Consider the following 19,239-nt stretch of genomic DNA (forward strand, 5'->3'; position numbering starts at 1 on the left):
CCTTGAACTGTCGCAAATCATTCTGGATGAACGCCCGTATGGGTTCCGCAATCAACGAGTCAGACTTCTTAACAGTAGATATGACAGCGTTCCAAAAATCCTTCACAATCTCCCCGTGTCGTCTCAAGGCAAAGAATGCATAATCATGATCTATGGCCGCTTCCGAGATGGTGGTCGGGGCTGGGATATTGGAGATCAACGCGTTTGCCGCAGTTTCAAGCGACGCGAGCTCCGAGTTCAGCCTGACGGCGCTCCTGGCCACTCCATCCAGCCATTTCTCCACAAGATCGATCTGCTCAGCGAAATGCAAGGCGCTTGCGCGAAAGGTCGGTGAATCGAGAGCGGCCTCCTTCAGGCCCACCGGGCTGGTTGCAAATTACCCTGTGTTAGCCAGCTACATTCCCAGCAAACCAAGAAAATAAACAAAATAAATATACATGGTACTGATGGGGTTCGCATCCTGGGTGCCAGAGGAGGACGCTGGCTGGGATGCGGCCATGTAGCAAACAGTCTATGGGAAATACACCGCCGTTTCCATAGATCAGGAGGAAGGGGTTGTTTCAAATAACCAAGCAATTATGACTGGTTAGCGGATAGGCGCATTATATGAACACACACGCATATATATATATATATATATATATATACGAAAGCATGAGATATGTCAGAGGAAAGGTGTTGTATGTGGCAATGGCGGTGGTGGGCCGCTGTGGGACAATCCGCAGCTCGCCCTTGACCAAACTCTGGCGGCCACAGCGACCCCAGCTCCCGCACACCGCTCTCCTCCCATTGGCCGCGAGGGATGAGGCTAAATAAATACAGTCAAGAAGGGGAAAAAATAACCCACCAAGAAAAAATTAATACTTTGTTTGTAGGGCTGGATTTCGCGCCACCAACCAAGCGCTTTTTATTTCTCGTCTCAGTTTTCCTTGTTGCATCCTATTGTTATTGCTCTCGTTAGTATTGACTGCCATTGTCTTGCTCTATTTTATCTGTCCTGTTTCAGCGTTGTTGGTCGAGAAATGGAGCCGCCAGCCAAGAAGCAGAAGAAACTGCTCATGGACGATGACAGCTCCAATGACAGCAGCGATGATGGAGAAGCCCTGCTCGACAATGGAAATAACATCGGGTTCAAAGTCAACGAGGAGTACGCGAAGCGGTTTGAGTATAACAAAAAAAGAGAAGAATTACAACAGTGTGCGTTTTTCCCCTCTCCTTTTCGAGATCTATTTCTATTTCTCTCTCCTTTCCTTTTGTTTTTTTCTTTCCTTTCCTTTCCTTTTCTTTCTTTTCTTTTTTTTTTGTCTTTCCTTCTACTTTCCGAAAATTGCCCACTGACACTTTTTAAAAAAAATATCTATAGTGGAGGACAAATACGGCAAAACAACCGGCCTTGGGAAGCGCAAAAAGCTGGCGGATGACGATGCTGACACGTCAGATCGATCCGAAGAAGACGAGGGGGAATCATCCTCTGAATCCGAAGATGAAGATGATGAAGGAGTGTTAGCAACCGAAGACCTCGACCGCGAAATTTTTGATACATTAAACGCTATCCGCTCCAAGGACCCCAGGGTCTACGATGCCAATGTCAAATTCTACAGCGAAATCAAAGAAACAGAAGATGAGTTGAAGTCATCATCAGCTAAGAAGGAGAAGCCTATGTTCATACGCGATTACCATAGAGAAAATCTGCTGCGCGGCGGCGCCAATGGTGGCGAGAAGGAAGCGGAGGAGGAACCAAAGACCTTTGCACAAGAACAGGCAGATCTGAAACGGGAGATTATCAAAGAAATGCACGCCACCAATGATGCAAGTGATGGAGGCAGCGAGGGCGAGGATGAGGAGGGCGGCTTCCTCATTCCGAAGACAAAGCCAACTGTCCCTGATATTACAAAAGCACCTGTGCTAGATGTCGAATCTGCAGACAAAGACCCTGAAACCTTCCTGTCCAACTTCTTGAAATCCAGGGCCTGGGTCCCTACCGAAAAATCGAAATTCCAGCCCCTAGAATCCGATGACGAGGAAGAAGAGCAGCAGGCCGAGGCCTTCGAAGAAGCATACAACTTCCGTTTCGAGGATCCCAATAAAATCAACGAGGTGCTCGTGTCGCATTCTCGAGACACTACGTCCAAATTATCTGTCAGGAGAGAAGACCAAAGTAGCAGGAAGAAGAAAAGACAGGCCGAACGGCTGAAGAAGGAAGAGGAAAAGAAGAAGCGTGATGCGGAGCGGAACCGTCTACGGAAACTGAAAATCGAGCAGCTTGAGGAGAAGATTGAGAAGATCAAGGCAGCCGCAGGCCTGCGAACGTCAGATTTCAGTGAGGAGGATTGGGCACGTTTTTTGGATGATGGATGGGACGATGCCAAGTGGGAGGAGGAGATGGAGAAGCGATTTGGTGAGAAGTACTACGCTGAGGCCGAAAATGGTGATGATACTAGTAGTGGTGGAGGATTACATGATGGCTCCAAGAAACGAAAGCTGAAGAAGCCCAAGTGGGATGACGATATCGACATCAAGGACTTGGTTCCGGATTTCGATGACGAAGAGGGGGAGATGCCCCAGCTTAGTGACATGGACATGCAAGATGCAGCGCACGAGGGTGGGGATGAAGGAATCAATGGCGATGGCGATGAAGAGGATGCCGCTAAACCCAAATCCTACAAGCACAAGAAAAAGCAAGCCCTGCAGGAGAAAAAGGAGAAGCAAAAGGAAGCACGAAAGGAACGCCGGAAAATCGAACAGCTCGTCGACAAGAGCCTTGACCTTGACCTCGATACAGTCATGCTCCCCGGCGCCTCCAAGAAATACAGCGGCCAGTTCCGCTACCGCGAGACGTCACCAGTTAGCTTCGGACTGACTGCGCGAGACATCCTCATGGCGGATGACAGCGCTTTGAACCAATTTGCGGGCTTGAAGAAACTGGCGTCATTCCGTGACCCGGAACGCAAGAAAAAGGACTTCAAGAAGCTGGGCAAGAAAGCACGACTACGGCAGTGGCGCAAGGAGACGTTTGGTGATGAGAACGGAACCCCTGCCGACTTTGCGTTGCCGCTAACGGCCCCAGAGAGTACATCGGCCCGTTCGGAGGGGAAACAACATGCGACAGATAAGAATAAAGATGATGGGGCGATGACGGTGGATATTCGAGACGGAAAAAAGAAGCGGAAGCGGTCTAAGAAGAAGAAGCGTCAAGAGGGGCTGGCTCAGGCATAGTAGTGGGCTGGAGCTACAATACTTTTTACGAATGTGCCGATATTGACGTCGGATGTAGGTATAAGATCTTTGCAATGAATTTCATTTAATTGACAGTTTCTTCAATAATCTTACTTTGTTCTATCATCAAGTAATCAGCAGAGGCTTTCTTTCATTTGCATCACCGACGTCTTGTGTATCACGCATCAGTTGAAGTCCCCCCCAATCCCGTACTCGTACATAGTACACTACACTCTCGATTACCAGAGGTCAAAACCAACAAGAATACATGATAATTGCACAGAGTATATGTTGCTGTATGTGTACAATATTCGTCGAATTTGCCCACCATGCACAAAAATAGACAAAACTTTCGCCAAAAACAGGAGAACAAAAATTTTTTTGGGTTCCACGCCACCTTTCTGGAAGAGCGACGAGAGACCTACCGTAGCTAGCCAATTAGACCCATGATAATATTCTGAATCCACCTTCTTAGCCAGCTGCGTTCTCTCCTGGCGACAACGGCCGAGGGTTGGCATGCGACGTACATAGTAGTGTCGAGATAGGTGGAAGGGTGGTGGCATAGAGGTTATATAGGTGCATGTACTCGTCGGTAACTCGTTCAACGCAGAACAACATTCCGAGAGTCAATGTTCTCCGGCCATATCTCGTAAGACTCTGCATCCTAAATCTCCTCTCCCACAGTGGCCAGTGTCCCAGTTGGCCCCAGCATGCTCTTCTCCACCTCTCTCTCTCGCGCTTTTCTATCGCCGTTTGTTGTTCGGGAGATCTCGGCTTGAGGCAGCGTGGCCCAAAGCGGCTTAGCGCGGCAGAAAACCCTTCGCCCTGCCAACCGATTTTATTTCTTCCAAACTTTTTCTTTTCTTTCTCCGTCAGATTTTTTCTCCTCGTTTCTTCTTCTCCCATCCCCAGCACATCCCACCGTGAGGCTTCTGTCTTCGTTGCCCTACTCTCCAATCTCCCCTCCATCCTTCTCTCTTTCTCTCTTTCTTTAGTGCTGTTTCGTTTTTCACACAGCCCAAAATGGCCAAGCAGCAAGATAAGTCCTTCATGGGCATGCCCGTAAGTTACCTCCTCCCTCCATCCACTATGGGGAAAGGAGTCAATATTTTCTCGAATTGGGCCATGCGCAATCGCGTCGTGTTCGTTTTGATGGCGGGTAGCATCGCTACAGGCCCTTGGGAATCGACGCTGCGATGATGGCCCCTTCGATATGCTCCAAACCTCGGTTGACGATGGCTGTTGATGACCATCTTTTTTTGCAAACATATGGCGGCTAACGTTTTGTCATTTTTTACTTTTCCATCTCCAGGGCTTCGTGGTCGACTTCATGAGTATGTAGCCTATCGTCCTTATCGTGTTGGTTGGATGATAGCAGTCGTCGCGGAGCCGCGTCTGCTGTCGTTGTGAACAGATTGTCAACTAACACGGTTTTGCTTGCTACAGTGGGTGGTGTCTCCGCCGCCGTCTCGAAGACTGCCGCCGCCCCCATCGAGCGTATCAAGCTCCTCATTCAGAACCAGGTACGTCGCTTAAGCACATTAATGACAACTTTTTGTTATTGTAAAAAAAAATTTACAATTTTTTTTTTCAAATTATTTTCTCGTGATTGTGCTAACCATTATTCAATGTAGGACGAGATGTTGAAATCCGGTCGTCTTGATCGCAAATACAACGGTATCATTGACTGCTTCAGCAGAACTGCCAAGAATGAGGGTGTCGTCTCCTTGTGGAGAGGAAACACTGCCAACGTCATCCGTTATTTCCCAACCCAGGCCCTCAACTTTGCTTTCCGTGATACCTACAAGTCCATGTTCAACTTCAAGAAGGACCGAGATGGATATGCTAAGTGGATGGCTGGTAACCTGGCCTCTGGTGGTGTAAGTATTCACGCGACCAACCCAATACCACTTTTTTCAATCAAGCAATCCCGGCTAATTGATATCCTCAGGCTGCTGGTGCCACTTCCTTGCTCTTCGTTTACTCCCTCGACTATGCCCGTACCCGTCTTGCCAACGATGCCAAGAGCTCCAAGGGTACTGGCGAACGTCAATTCAACGGCCTGATTGACGTCTACAAGAAGACTCTCAAATCTGACGGTATCGCCGGTCTCTACCGTGGTTTCGGCCCCTCCGTCCTTGGAATTGTTGTCTACCGTGGTCTCTACTTCGGCATGTACGACTCCATCAAACCCGTCCTCCTCGTTGGTCCCCTTGAGGGCAGCTTCATCGCCTCCTTCCTGCTCGGCTGGGGTGTCACCACTGGTGCTGGTATTGCTTCTTATCCTCTGGACACTATCCGTCGTCGTATGATGATGACGTCTGGTGAAGTATGTATACTCTTTTTAGTCCACCCTAATTATTACTATTGTTCGCGAAGTTTTTTTCTTTTTCTTTGGCTGACCTCCGTTTCCTTTTCCAACACGTAAAGGCTGTTAAATACTCCTCGTCCTTCGATGCCGCCCGAAAGATCGCCGCTGCGGAGGGTGTCCGATCATTCTTCAAGGGTGCCGGTGCTAACATCCTCCGTGGTGTCGCCGGTGCTGGTGTGCTCTCCATCTACGACCAAGTCCAGCTGATCCTCTTTGGCAAGGCCTTCAAATAAGCGCATGTATTATACCACAAATTCCTTCAATATTAATTCCTTGTCGTTGAGGGGATGGAGCCGGCAGAGAGTGGTGTGAGCGAAGTTTTGTGTGTGGTGTGGTTTTGAGTGAGCGGTGGCGCAACCGGAGTGTCGTATGGGAGAGGAAGGTGAAAAAGAAGAAAAAAAGGCAAAAGAAACAAAAAAAAGATAGAAGATATGCATCAAGAACTGTCTCCTTTTCTTTTATCTTGGATGCATGGTAACAAACAAATATGGCTTCTTTTTTTTTTCTTCTTTTAAAACATATTGTAACTTTACTACTGCTACTACTGCTTGCCTGCGAGCTTCTTTTATTTTTCTCTGTACTTCCTCTTGTGTGTATGTGTGTTCGATTTTGGCATTCCAAATTCCTATTCTATCGGTATTTCTTTCCTCCGCCTGTTATACTACACTTCATAGAGAAAGCTCCTTTTGTCCACCGTGTCACCTACCCGCACGGCATGTGACTGATGACGTCAGCATAAAACCGTAGTTAACTAGCTACACCAAGTATCCTCCAACGTGGAGTTGTATAGTTACCTCCGTTTGTGCACGAAACCTATTGTCTTGTCTATTTGGTGATCCCAAGCTCACTCCCGCTTGATCATCGTGCTATCCCACACGCACCCCACAAGGGAGACAGACATGAACTTACATCTCCAGAATCCCCCGCCAAGAGACTCATCTGAAGGCGAAGGCGCAATCTCTAATGCGCCGGAGCCTACAACATCCCCACGCTCCTCCACATCTATACCGACACCTATTCCAATGGACAGTAGCAGTGGCCGCAATGCTGACTCCGCCCCGTCCTCCTCCCACCCCATCTCATCCCATTCAGTCTCGATAGTATACACACCAGATTCTCTCTCCCAATCACCCACGCAGACCACTGCCAATCCGCCAACAGCTGTGGATCCATTATCCCCTCTGCCACCAGCACCAGGACAGACGCCAGTTCCTATCCTACCAACTCAACCCGGAGCGGGCACAACCACCATGCACCCACCACCCATCCCTAACTCTATCCCCCCACCACCACCGAAAGCAGGCCAGATCCCAGCCGCCGCCGCCTCTTCCGCTTCCACCTCCCGATACCCACCAGCCCACCCCGCCCTGCAACAACAACAACAACAACAACAACAGCTACCACCCCCACCCCGGCCTCAGCACAACCAATCCCTCACCCACCCGCCCGGCTACATGCAAAACCCAGCCATAAACGATCCCCGCAGCGCACACACCTACACCTACACCTACACCCACAACTACCCCTACGGCGCCGCCTCCCCCGCCCCGCCAGCAAACACAAGCAACGTCGGCGGCAGCTGGCGCTGGGACGACGCCCCCGGTGGCGCGGGGGGGAGATATGTATATCAGGACGGCAGGGGGTGGCCGGGGCCGGGGCCGGGGCCGGGGCCGGGGCCAGACGATGTCGATGAGGGTGCGTGGCCTGGTGCGGCGATGTGGCGGGGCGCGGTGGAGTTGGTGAGGACGGCGGGGAATCGGCTTGCGGAGGCGGAGGCGGGGGTGTGGAGGTGGGTTAATCGGCGGTGAGGCGGGCTTGTGGGATTGGGAAATGGAGGAGGGTTAAGGGGAGGGGGAGCGGGAGCGGGGAATGGGGTAGGAGGTAGGAGGTGGAGTTTGTACATTATGGGTTGGGGATTGGTTGGGTTGGCTCTTTGGATTTGGATGATATCGGGCTATTATTATTATATCTGAATGGACGTTTGGTTTGGGTTTGGAGTATCATGTTATTGTATGAACTTGATTTGTATGATATGGGTACGCTTTTGAGACACCTCCTCCCCCTTGAACATTGTTCTTCTTTCTTTCTCCTGCTATTTTTTTCTTTTTTCTGTTTAAACTTCAGAATTCTCTTCAACACGCAGCAACAAAAAAAATAAAATAAAATAAAATAAAATAAAAATAAAAATTTTTAAAAAGAAGATGAGGTTTGTTTGCAGTTTGAAATAAAACGATCTGGTGCCACTTTTCCACAAGTAGTCAGAATAACGCTATACCGAGATACAGCCGCTCATAATCCTCCAATGAATGACTGAGCGCAGAAAGTGTGCGATATAGCTGCTAAACTATACAAAAGAAAGTCAAGGTATATAGTATATATTTATGTGTAAAGGAAACAAGAAAAATAAGGAAGTAAAAGCACTGTGCAGCCATGCATATTCAACTAAAACAGGAAATATACGTTATATACCTACATAAACAGAAACAGAAAAAAGAAGCTGTATGTGCCATATATCTATAACTAATATGTAATATATCATGAAAAAAATACAACGTATAGAGGTAATGTATACACAGTATACACAGTATACACAGTTTATATATAAGGTTATGTACATCATGCAGCAAATGATGAGGGGTGATAAAACTCACAGAAGAATATAATCAAAGGATCAGAGATAAAATGAAGAGAAAAGCAGTATGTAAACCCTCAAATCAATTCTAGATAGTTTCAATGTGTCATTAAAAAGAAAAAGAAAAGAAAGGAAAAGAAAATTCATAAAAATCGAAGTACTCAAGCATCAACTCAGTACTGTACATTTAAGACGACCGAGGCAGTGGAAGAAGGGCGAAGAAGAAACAGATCAGAGATAAGTTATGAACAGAATGCAAGGGGCAAGGAAAATGATATTCAGAAAAAAAAAAGAAAAAGAAAAAAAAACTTAGTGCAATACAGTTAAGATGACCAAGTTTTTGCACCGTTTTCTTTTATTTCTCTCCATTATTTTTCTCTTCTTCTTCTCTCACTGATTTATTGATGCTTCAGCTCCTCCTCTTTTTTTAATCTTTTATCTTTTTTCTTTGTTTTTTTTTTCCGCGTGCCGTTTTTCTCCATTTTTTGTTGTGTCGACATAAATCATGATGGTGTGTCTTAGGCGCAAGACAGATTCATGAACGGCTAATACATGCAAATAATATATCAACCAAAGACAGTAAAAAGGAGAAAATTAAAGAAAAATGAAATGATAAAAGAGATAAAGGAGAGACAACATAGGAAAAGACAAATAATGAAGGACAAAGAGCTCATGCAAATGGGGAAAATACGGGGGGCCATTGAAGACGTGGAAGATTTAAAAGATGCAATGTCGGGTCGAGAAAAGATAAGAGAATCCCTGACCTGCAGTAAACAAACGAGTAAATAAGAGGAAGGCCACCAAAGAGGTTATTGTTCTCTCTCAAGATATGGTTGCCACAGAATTGTCGGTAGCTGATGATCAAAGTCCTCAAAAATATTGAACGTAGAGATGGCCATAGAAGGGCGGGCATATCGTGCACAAAATGATATAAGAAATGGGAAAAAGAGACGTAAACCCGTACTTAGGCGCCGGAGTGGAGAGTAATGGGAATATGAAAGGAAACAAAGGAGGAAAAAAATGTAAAATGAGGAACACCAATAAGTCCAGGGACCCGTTAGAAACGGAGTTAGGTATGGAGGTTATTTCAACGCCTTGGTCATTGGACCCCCAACCAATATAGTTATTCTCGGATAAGAGTAAAAATAAGTAGGAAAAGAGCTAAGAAAAGTACAACAAAGGAAAATAATAATAGAAGGATAAGAGAAATAATTACCTCGTGTTAATGCATATGGGGATATAGACAAGTGAAGAAGAAAAGGAAACAATGAAAACATAAAACGCCATGATAATAGAAAAAAAAAAAAAAAAAAAAGCCAAACCCAATGTTTCGCCCATATACCTTTCCCATCCAGTTTCCCACTTGAAAGGTCGGAGCGTTTTCCCTTGCCCCACAATACTGCCAGACTAGCAGGCATGTGTATGCGTATCGGAAAGGGACGCGTTGAAATGATTGACAATCGTGGGAAGTGAATAATAATAATGTAATAATAGTAGTGGCAGTATTAATAAAAATTAAAAGTGCAGTCTGGTCCGGCCCGGCCCAACCAAGGAAGAGATAGATGCGGGAATGAAGATGCCGTTATGTTAAAATAAGTGATTAGGTAGGTTGATAGATCTGCGTGTCGAACGGGATGTAAAAAAAAGTATAAAAGAGTGGTGGTTACATAGAACCGAGTTGCAAGAGCGCTTCAACTGCTGCTCGTTCTTCGATATCGACTGGTTGAATGGGAATGCCACCAGGCACAGATTTTGTGAGAGCCGAATAGGAGGGTCCACCACCATGGCCCCGAACCCTGCCTTTGGAGTCAGCCGCATAGGTGGTATAATCATAGTAAGCATTGGTGTTGTTGATGTCAGTACCACCCCCAGGGACACTAGGGTAAGACCTGGCCCTGAGGGCGGCAGCTCCAATCTGCGCCCAGTCCTCTTCGTCCGTGACGTCTGCCTCGTCCCAATCGCCGTCCATAGGTATTTCATCCTCAGGGGTTTCGGACGAGGAACAGTATGACGCTCGATCATCTCCGTCGAGTGACATTTTGTCGGCTTCGTGCTCCAACATGGTGATATCTTCATGGTCTTTGCAGTCGAAGTCGGAGTGAGAGAAAACAACAGAATCTCCTGCCATCGAGGATCCGTACTGGCCAGAAACGTCGCGGAGCCCTCGACCAGCGGGGATTTGGATCCTGTGGGAGGATGGCACACTGCCTGGAGGAGATGTTGGCCCATCTTTGGTAAGTCTGGGTGGTTGGTTATGACGTCGTGCATCCCACCTGCCCCATCCAACCTTTTCAAACTCAACGCCTCCATCGACTCCAGCACCTTCACCATTTCCCCGGCTTTCCAGGGCTCCTACAACAAGTCTACGTGCTTTAGCTGGAGGGATCCTGGAGAAACCTGGTACTGACGTAGTCAGGTAACCGATAATATGTCGTATAGCCAAAGGGCCATGCGTCAGAAGGATATCGGGGAGGTGGTGTTTGGCCAACATTCCAGGAGAGATCGCATCCGACCCAGCGAGGGAGCTCAGATTCTCTGCCACCAAGGGGGGATGGTGATGCTGGTCCTGGCCTTTGGCATGGTCGACTGCATCCTGCAGGTCGATATCAGAATCGACATGCAAAGGGACATAGGGTGGCGAGGCCGGCAGGTTCGAGTGGTGACGTTTGAAACCATGGGGATTTATGTTAGGGGAGAGGGAGTTGGGAGGCGTAGGTAACATGGTAGGTTGACCATGGTGACGAGTTGGAACAGCAGCCAAGCTGTCCCTGCCATAAGAGAGGCAACTACCACGCGGTTTGGGGATCTCAACAGAGGCAGTCTTGCCAGCAAGTGCCATGGCAATGCTGGACGAAGCTGGGCGAGTCGCCATGATTGCGGATACAGAAGGTGGATGGTTGATATTCTGTTCAGTTGGAAGCATCAGGCGACATATGTTAGCCGTCGAATCAACGGGAGCAGTTTTGGTACATGAAAAATTAAATATCAGAAGAGGCGGAGTTATGATGATAAAGAGGGGAAAGACACGCGTGGCATTGGAATAGAGCCAGGCGCAGTTGCACGAACAAAAGAGGAATATGGAAATAGATAGAAAATACCCACCACTCGAGAATATCCCCGCTCAAAAATTTATGATGGCGAGGAGACAGACGAAGATGAGCGGGATGGCTCAGGTTCAGCTGTATGCGACACAGGACAAGGGCGGTTTGTGATCGCGAAAGGGAGACCGAAGGACAGTCTCACTTGGAAAGGAGGATTGATTATGTAAAGTAGAAAGGGAATATGAACGAGAAGAAGTGAAAGGCCGAGAAGATGAAAGAAGAAGACAAAGAAGAATGAAACAACGAGAAGGGAAGACGATGGGCGATTTCAGTTAGTATACGAGAACCAGCAACACTTCGCAGATAGAACTTGTTTGGATGAGATGAGGTTGAAGTTGGCTGAAAGATGGCGACGGCGGACGAGAAAAGGACGGGGAACCTTGGATGGGTTAGTCAGTCACGTAGTTATGCCTTAGTCAGGCGTCGCTGCGGGACTCCTGTTCTGGTTCTTCTGTATCAGGGACGGGACAAGGGACAATGGGGCCCGTTGCCGGTGGAGTACTTCCCCATACAATCCACTATGGAGCGGTACCTTAGCATTGGCCCGCCCCATGGGCCCAGCCAAACCACGTGATCCCACGTGAGCGAATCAAGCGTGCTTTTTTGGACGATAAAGGCCCAAGGATGAGGAAGGACAATTGGGTCCCGCAATCCTAGGCAATGATTTCGTGATGGAGACCGCTCGTTCTCGACTACTCTGTGGGCAGATATGCTCAAGACACATGGACGGAGTGGGGAGTCTGAGAGCATACCATGGTTACGAGGTGGCTGCACCCAGGTATTTACTTCGGGATTTGTCATTTGGTTGATGTAGCTTCTTCCTATTTTTGAAATCAGACTTTGCCTTCCTGATGAATCACGCGTAGCATTTGAACTTCAACTTCACGATCCATCCTCGGCTAGCCGTGTCTGCTTGAAACTCAATCATTCGTGCAGCGCGGAACGAACGGTGGGGTTTGTTCCAAATCCCTTCTCATTTTCGTTCGTAGAAACATACATACGATGCAGCCCATATCAAAAACCCTTTCCCAGACCCCTCCAGCCAGTCCAAGCCTGCCAACACCACACACATCCGTGTGGTTGGCTTGCGGCCTTCGGCCTTTCTCCTCGAGTCTGATCCACCCCTCCAAGACATGGAGGTTCAAATTACATCATGCATTCCTCGCGCTGAAAATGCTCGGCTGCTCAAAGCAGTGAAAAGCGCATCAGCCAGCAACAGAGAGAGAACACACTCCGCTCTTCTTCTCTGTTATTGGCTGGCCCGACGGTGGTTAGAGCTCTTTTCCGACCCAGCAGCCTCGGTCAGCGAAGCCTGGGGAAGAGTGTTTTCCACGAAACTCCCCAAAGCCCCATTTTGCGGGCGCATGGGCCAATCGATGAGGACCCAGCTACTTCGGCACCAAATGGGCCATTCCCACAATTGACATCAAACAAGATGTCTGGATGGCTCATCCAGGAACTCTTCTTTATCCGCCCCGAAAACAAAGTAAACAAACACAGGTACCCAAGGTAGGTACAGCACATGTGGGCTATGTGGCCAATTTTACTCGCTGGGAAACAACATGTAATGAAGAGTTTAACGTTACTAGTAGGCCATTGAACGTGCACATCGCACTGGTGTGATTTTCTATTTCTTTATTTTTGCCAATCGTGACAGGATGACAGTATGCGAGATAACTGTCTCAAGAGGGACAATAACCAAAGCGTATACAATACACAATTAAAAAAAAAATAAAATAAAATAAAATAAAAATAAAAAAATAAAAATAAAAAATAAAAATAAAAAATTCCAATTGGGAAGGAGATTCGTCAAATTGAAGTGTGGATGCTGTCGGTGGTTGACTGGTTGCCTTGCATGATCGCTACATTCAGTGGAGCTTTCAACTGATGGGCTGCATTTCAGCAATATTTCCGATGGAGGCCAGGTATGATGGATGAATGCATTGTGAAAATGAGGAATATACACGCGCAAATACCCAACCGTTGTTCCAACGAGCATTTCTTTTGGCTACCCCATCATCGCTTCAAAAAGTATACCAATAATAATAACAAGTCTACGGTGCCTGTTTGCCCTGCCCCGCCCTGCTTTTTTATCTTTTGTTTTGCCCTCACCTCATTCGTCTCATTTTTCATCCCCACCCACATTCAGAAAATTTACCAGAAAATTGAAGAAAATACCTTGGGGGAGAAAACAAGCTTTACTCTAGAGACTGTGGATTTTTATGTGCTTCTAGAGTCAACGTACGTAGAGAGGAGAAAAGAAGCCTAAAACCCAAGAAACAACCAGACTGATATCATCATAGAGACAATAACTAGCCTTTCTTTTTTCCATATATAGCTCCTCCTGAGGTACTCGCGACTACAACCTCGTTAGGCTTTTTATATATTAAGGGTTTAGTTTCATAATTTGATCATGACCTGAGTAGTAACGAAACGTGTCTCGAAAAGGGAGTTTCAATTCTTGTTTCATTCCATTTCATTAATTTTAAGAAAGGATCATTGTCTTGAGAAACCTGAGCTCTAGGCCCGTCATCCACACTATGAACTAATTCTGTGAGGGTGATGTAGTCAAGGCAGGTAGAACAACGAGCCTGGTCATAGCTCTAGGAAGTTAGCTCAATGGCATGAGTCCGATGGGGAGATGAGAACTTTCTTACTCCCCCCCCGTTCTACCCATGCTGGTTCTCGTCGGGGAAGCAGATGTGGAAAAGAATCCTGTCGCGGACGGACGAGGGTAGGCCTAAGCAAAACTACCAGGCCCGAGAGAGGTGTATTGTAGGTAGGTAACCCATTAAATAGTTGTTCAAAGAGCGGAGCAGAAGATGTACGGCCCTAGCAGCACGCATATTCAGATATCAACCGCCCCGACAACATCTAGCTCCCCCTCCCCTTTCCCCCACTACCCCTTCCCGCCCCGCCCTTCGGATTCCTCGCCTTCAACATCCACTCTGGCGTCTCCAGCACTAGGCCCCCCTGCTCCCTATCCCATAAGACTCCTAGCCCATTCTTCCTCTCCACAACAACATCAAAAAACTCCAACCCAACTCCCTTCCGCCCAGCAACCCCAGGCTCGGCCCCCTCCCCCCCAATCCCCAAATCCACCCCCTCACTCAAAATAACTCCATTCTCGCTTCTCCAAAACGGCACGCCGGCCTCCAACGCCTTCTTCAAATCAATATATATCAGTATCTGCGCATCAGCTCGCATCCCGGATATCACCCCGCCAGCACCAGCACCAGCACCAGCACTCCTATCACGCACAACAATAGATCCCCCGCGCCCTTCGGGTAATACACTGGATAGCGCCGGCCCCGTGGCGAAATGTATGTGGTTCCTGCTCATGCATCGTAGGCCGCCAGAGGCGAGTATCAACGGCCAGGCGGCATGGTAGGTGCCGTGCACGACGGTGTCCGGGAGCGCGGGAGCGGAGGAGTTGGCGGAGGGAAGGGAAAGCTTTTCGAGGAGGGAGGCGGCTTCGACGGTTTTTATACTGTGACCTTGTGTGGCGCGGATGAGGTAGTGGGTGGGTTCTGGGTCGTTGGCGGCTACGGCTAGGGCGGTTGCGGTTGCGGTTGCGGTTGCGGTTGCGGTTGCGGTTGCGGTTGCGGTTGCGGTTGCGGTTGCGGTTGCAGTTGCAGTTGCAGTGGAAGAGTCGTGCTCATCTTGCTTGCAAGGGTCTGTGGGTGGTGTGGTTGTAGTCTCCGAGTCATCATCATGCGAGTGTGAGGGTTTATACAGGAGACCAAACCGCTGTTTATCGGAGGTGGAGACCGCGTTTAGAATTTCTGGGAAGGTGACTTTTAAGGATTTCAGTTTCCGCCATGCTAGCTATGGTGTCAATTTGTGTGGTCCTGTTAGCGTTTCTTCTTTTCTTTTCTTTTCATTTTTTTGGGGGTAGTTTTTTGAAACTTTCGCTATGAGGGGTGGTGCCATTTGATGCTTCCTTCTGATGGGTGGAGGGACATCATACCAGATCAGCGACGTTGGCATAACCATGCCTGTCAATTTTCAACCCTTCTCTTTCCGCCGCGTGCCGTAAGATGTAGCTTAATGCCTTCGAAACGACTACCTCGCGACTGAGCTCGGAACGCCCCTCTCCGCGCCCACGACCCCGTCCCCGGCCAGAATGGGACATGCGAGCAGCGCTATTCAACCCAGTAATCGATAGCTGTTTGAGAACACCGAATCGAACCAGCCGATTTGCGTTGCACGACGGCTTTAGATAAAAGCGCTTTGTATCTGTTTGTAAAAGAAAAATAGCTTGTCGGTTTTATCTGTTGCAAATGAGAGCGTTTGGCGTGGGTTAAGGCAGTGAGTCATTGCGGAGCTGGTAGTGGAGGGGTTAGTTAGCGGGATCTAAAAATTGATAACTATGAGGAACGAAAACGAATTCCCGCTTTGAATATTTGGCGGCCTTCTAGCGCCTGACGATTGGAATTCTCTCCTTCGTTACAGGATTGAACGAAGCACATCATTCATTTACGAGGAGTCGTTAAAAAATTATTTAGCCACGGTTTTAGGTTCAGCAATTCCATGTGGGTTATATAGCTACATCGTTGATAAGGACGGCGATCCCAAGCGCCATAGAAAAGTCGACCTATTAAGTTACCATCAAATGGTAAAAGACGATTTTAAACAGATTCCGATTTGCGCGGAATACTTCCAGGGGTTATCTCGGAATACTTCATTCGTAACAACGGAGAACCACCAACACAAACGACATCGCTATACCAAAGCCTAACTAACATTGCACGAATCCGCCAAAAAAAAAAAAAAAAGAAAAGAAAAGAAAAGAAAAAGAAAAGGAAAAAAGAAATAAAGACACATTTCATCGGTCACATATGCAGTGACATTCAGCAACTGGACAAATCCTATGCTTTTTGAACCAGTCCTTGCATGGTGAGCATGGAATCCATGATTGCAATTAATGCAGAAGACTACAAACCTTTTCATCACATCTTCTGGAGGTGTCTCACTTGCTTGCTTGCTCGTACTTCCGCTAGCAATACCAGCTCTGGACATCGGATCTGCGGTGCCTAACCATAAAGAACAAATCCCGCATCGGGGCATATGTCGCCCACACTTTGGGCAGATAGTACCTGACTGGGATGCGGTGCCGAGGGGGCTTGCCGTCATTGAATGAACGATTTCCACGCCGGTCGAGGGGAAAACCGGGTAGTCAGGTTCATCCTGCTGGGAGAGAGGACGAGTACAGTAGTTGCATGTCAAACTGATTTGTTGCGGTGGTGGTTTTATGAGTCTGTGGCCATCCCAAGTGACTGCCAACTTCCGTGATTCAACGTCAAACCTAGCCCTATCTAGCTGGAGTTTCCAGGCATTCACTTGCCGTCGATACGTCTCTCTCCAGGCTTCAAATCGGATACTGTTTGGTGGATCGGTAATGAATCGCGGGACAGTATGGCTCATAGCAAGAACAGGTGTTTGAATGTCGCCAAACTTGTCTATGTAAGATTGGAATAGACCCATTGCTCCATGGTCAAGGCCAGTAAGGATGACTCCTTCAACATCCCCTTGGCGTATTGCATCCATAGTCGCATCCCGCAGGTAAGAACTTAACTCGTTGTCGGGAAGCCAGCGGAGAGCAACCTCCACTCTATATCTTAAAGGAAGGGTGACCTCCTTAATCACAGAATTCCAGTCACCTTTGCTCATCAAAGCTAAAATAGCCCGAGCGTAGGGGTCTGTGAGCTCCTGGGCGATTTCCCTGCATGTCTCCTCCCAGTCGGGGTCGTTTTCCCCTTTCGTCGCGCCGGTAATAGCCATGGCGAGAAGTTTATGTGCCTGAGTAGGATGATTTTTCCTAAGAGCCAAGAAAGCTAATTTCGGTTCGTCCTGGAAGAGTGCCAGTGCAGCAGCCTTAGTATGTTGACGAGCTTCTACAAGATTGTTCACCGCTGCTTCCAAATCAGCAATAGATTCCGCAGCTCCAGCGATGCGAAGGCATAGACGGCGGTGAGCCGGGAATCGAGTTGCGCATCCTTTTCCTTCTGGAATGCGAAGTTCCTCTGTGAGGCCTATGATGAGCTGATCTATATCGATATTTTGGTTCAAATTAGATCGGGATACGCGATTCTCAAGGCTCTGACCTATGCTTTATGTTAGAATTTTTTCGGTGAAATTCACAATTCCGGGTTATACGAACCAAAGCTCTTATTCCATATACTATATACACCAATATAATTCATATCCACGGAATGGATGATCATAGAATCACTGGCCGAATTTTCCCTGGCGCCTATTATACTCAGCTAAAGGCTAAGAGACAAAAGAAGGGGAAAACGTACGCCCTACCCAATCCCAAAACTCCCGCAGTCCAGGGTCGTCAGGGAAGAACTCTTTGTTCGTCTCGCCGTCGAGGAGGTAGCCCTCTTGACATCGTAATCGAGGAATGGACATCCAGGCTAAAGCGTCATGGATTGTTAATGGAGTGTCAAATATTCCCGCGGATAAAGATCTTTCAAAACTCTCTCGGCCAGAGATATACTGAGTGACATCTGGTTTAGTGCGATAATCCGCTGACTTTTGGTCCTGGCCATTTTTATTATCTGTTTTGGCGACTGAACTGCCGTTCGGTTGAGTGGTCGGTGATGCACAACGGCCCTGAATTCTTCGCATAGTTTGAGATATTTGCGAATGGGATTCTGATGAGGGCCTTACACAGCTCAAATTTATGTTTTTTTCTGAAATATCTCCACGGACTAATACACTTTGGGAAGAAAGAGCCACAGGACATGGCTGCGATTGAATTGTGAATAGAGAAACAGACCGATTGGCCAAAAGTGTAACGGTGGTCGGTTCACTCGACGTGCTGAAGTTCAAAAAGTCAAAAGATGCTACTTTCCCATCACGAGGAAGGTGAGGGTTCCGAAAATCACGGACTGTCTTCGTGTAAATATGTTCGTGGTACGATTTGGCGGAATATCGTCCCAGGGTTTGATCTTCTAATGACGTTCGGATTTCGTCTGAAACATATTCTTTGACAACATCATACGCCTTGAAGTCCCCATCACTAGACAGCATCCCTAGGCACCCTTGTTTGGTTCTGGAGAACCGTAGACTCCATATCGAGGATTTTGGGTCAATAACATTTTTAAACTCAAGAGCTGCCGCAGTCTGAGTGGAGTCCGTAGTTGGGAGTGTCCCGGATGAAAATCGAGGTCCCCAACGGCGATCCCAAATACAGATGGAAATATCTCCCGTTGGATTGCACGACGCAATGTAATTTTCATCCAACCAATCAACGGCTAAATTATGTACACAGCGGGTGGGAAATTGTAAAGATGGGTTTCCTGGACCCTCTACAACCGGGAAATGTACCAGTCAGGTAGTGAATAATTCAAAAAGTTGGAGATCACACATACCTCGTAAATCGTAAATTCTGACGAACTGGCCTTTGACTCCTGCAACTATGGTATCTGGTTGGTCTTTGAAGAACTTGATACTGCTAATGGGCTCCGAACTCGCAAGCTTCCAGAGTGGCTCTAACGCGTGTCTATCGGATCCGTAACCTCGAGAACCGCTTACGGAGAGGCGCTGATTTACGTCCCAGATATTTAGGCAAAAGTCATTTCTCACTTTATCCAGCCCAGCCGCTAAGAGCCCCTGAGTACTAAACGCAACGGCATTGCAATATCTCTGATTCCGGATGGGGAAAACAATCGGAGCTTGGTAGTTATCGTCCATACGAAGAATAGCTGCCTCCCCCGACGCCAGACCAACAGCTACCAGGGTCTCGTCAACTGGAGACCAGTCAAATGCACGAAAGATGGGGACCCTGGAGTGCGAAGCGATCACATCGTAGGTCAAGCAAGCGCTATCTCTAGATGTCACCTTGCAGAGCTTGAACGATTTGACCAGGTTACATCGACATAGAGGAATTTTTGTCAACCGCATTGAGG

General features: G+C 47.7%; 6 protein-coding genes across 6 annotated transcripts in view; 3 read left to right on the top strand and 3 right to left on the bottom strand.

Annotated features, from left to right (window-relative positions):
• Positions 1-499, bottom strand: part of HCAG_06281 (conserved hypothetical protein) — a gene marked incomplete at both ends in the record, with an annotated part of 4,782 nt that extends 4,283 nt beyond the window's left edge. Inside the window, 2 exons of the mRNA XM_001538626.1 lie at positions 66-365; positions 438-499. Of these exons, the coding sequence (XP_001538676.1) occupies positions 66-365; positions 438-499 (362 nt within the window). The remainder of the gene's footprint in view (positions 1-65; positions 366-437) is intronic.
• Positions 500-1,022: 523 nt separating this feature from the next.
• HCAG_06282 (predicted protein) lies at positions 1,023-3,216 on the top strand (the record flags this gene model as incomplete). Its single annotated transcript, XM_001538627.1, has 2 exons — positions 1,023-1,197; positions 1,364-3,216. 2 exons carry the CDS (start codon positions 1,023-1,025, stop codon positions 3,214-3,216), a joined length of 2,028 nt encoding a protein of 675 aa, XP_001538677.1.
• Positions 3,217-4,239: 1,023 nt separating this feature from the next.
• HCAG_06283 (ADP/ATP carrier protein) lies at positions 4,240-5,820 on the top strand (the record flags this gene model as incomplete). Its single annotated transcript, XM_001538628.1, has 6 exons — positions 4,240-4,278; positions 4,529-4,550; positions 4,663-4,739; positions 4,851-5,096; positions 5,168-5,545; positions 5,647-5,820. The coding sequence occupies 6 exons, from the start codon at positions 4,240-4,242 to the stop codon at positions 5,818-5,820; spliced, it is 936 nt and encodes a 311-aa protein (XP_001538678.1).
• Positions 5,821-6,837: 1,017 nt separating this feature from the next.
• On the top strand, positions 6,838-7,893 carry HCAG_06284 (predicted protein; the record flags this gene model as incomplete). The annotated part of the gene is made up of 3 exons (XM_001538629.1): positions 6,838-7,282; positions 7,786-7,793; positions 7,873-7,893. 3 exons carry the CDS (start codon positions 6,838-6,840, stop codon positions 7,891-7,893), a joined length of 474 nt encoding a protein of 157 aa, XP_001538679.1.
• A 1,989-nt stretch (positions 7,894-9,882) lies between these two features.
• Positions 9,883-11,091, bottom strand: HCAG_06285 (predicted protein; the record flags this gene model as incomplete). The annotated part of the gene is made up of 1 exon (XM_001538630.1): positions 9,883-11,091. The coding sequence occupies one exon, from the start codon at positions 11,089-11,091 to the stop codon at positions 9,883-9,885; it is 1,209 nt and encodes a 402-aa protein (XP_001538680.1).
• Positions 11,092-14,194: 3,103 nt separating this feature from the next.
• Positions 14,195-19,234, bottom strand: HCAG_06286 (conserved hypothetical protein; the record flags this gene model as incomplete). Its single annotated transcript, XM_001538631.1, has 9 exons — positions 14,195-15,148; positions 15,291-15,559; positions 15,981-16,057; positions 16,266-16,347; positions 16,420-17,427; positions 17,626-17,903; positions 18,108-18,585; positions 18,703-18,874; positions 18,917-19,234. The coding sequence occupies 9 exons, from the start codon at positions 19,232-19,234 to the stop codon at positions 14,195-14,197; spliced, it is 3,636 nt and encodes a 1,211-aa protein (XP_001538681.1).
• Between the last annotated feature and the right edge of the window lie 5 nt (positions 19,235-19,239).

The sequence above is a fragment of the Histoplasma capsulatum genome, genomic scaffold, assembly GCF_000149585.1.
Source record: "Histoplasma capsulatum NAm1 scaffold_7 genomic scaffold, whole genome shotgun sequence".
Classification (NCBI taxonomy): domain Eukaryota; kingdom Fungi; phylum Ascomycota; class Eurotiomycetes; order Onygenales; family Ajellomycetaceae; genus Histoplasma; species Histoplasma mississippiense.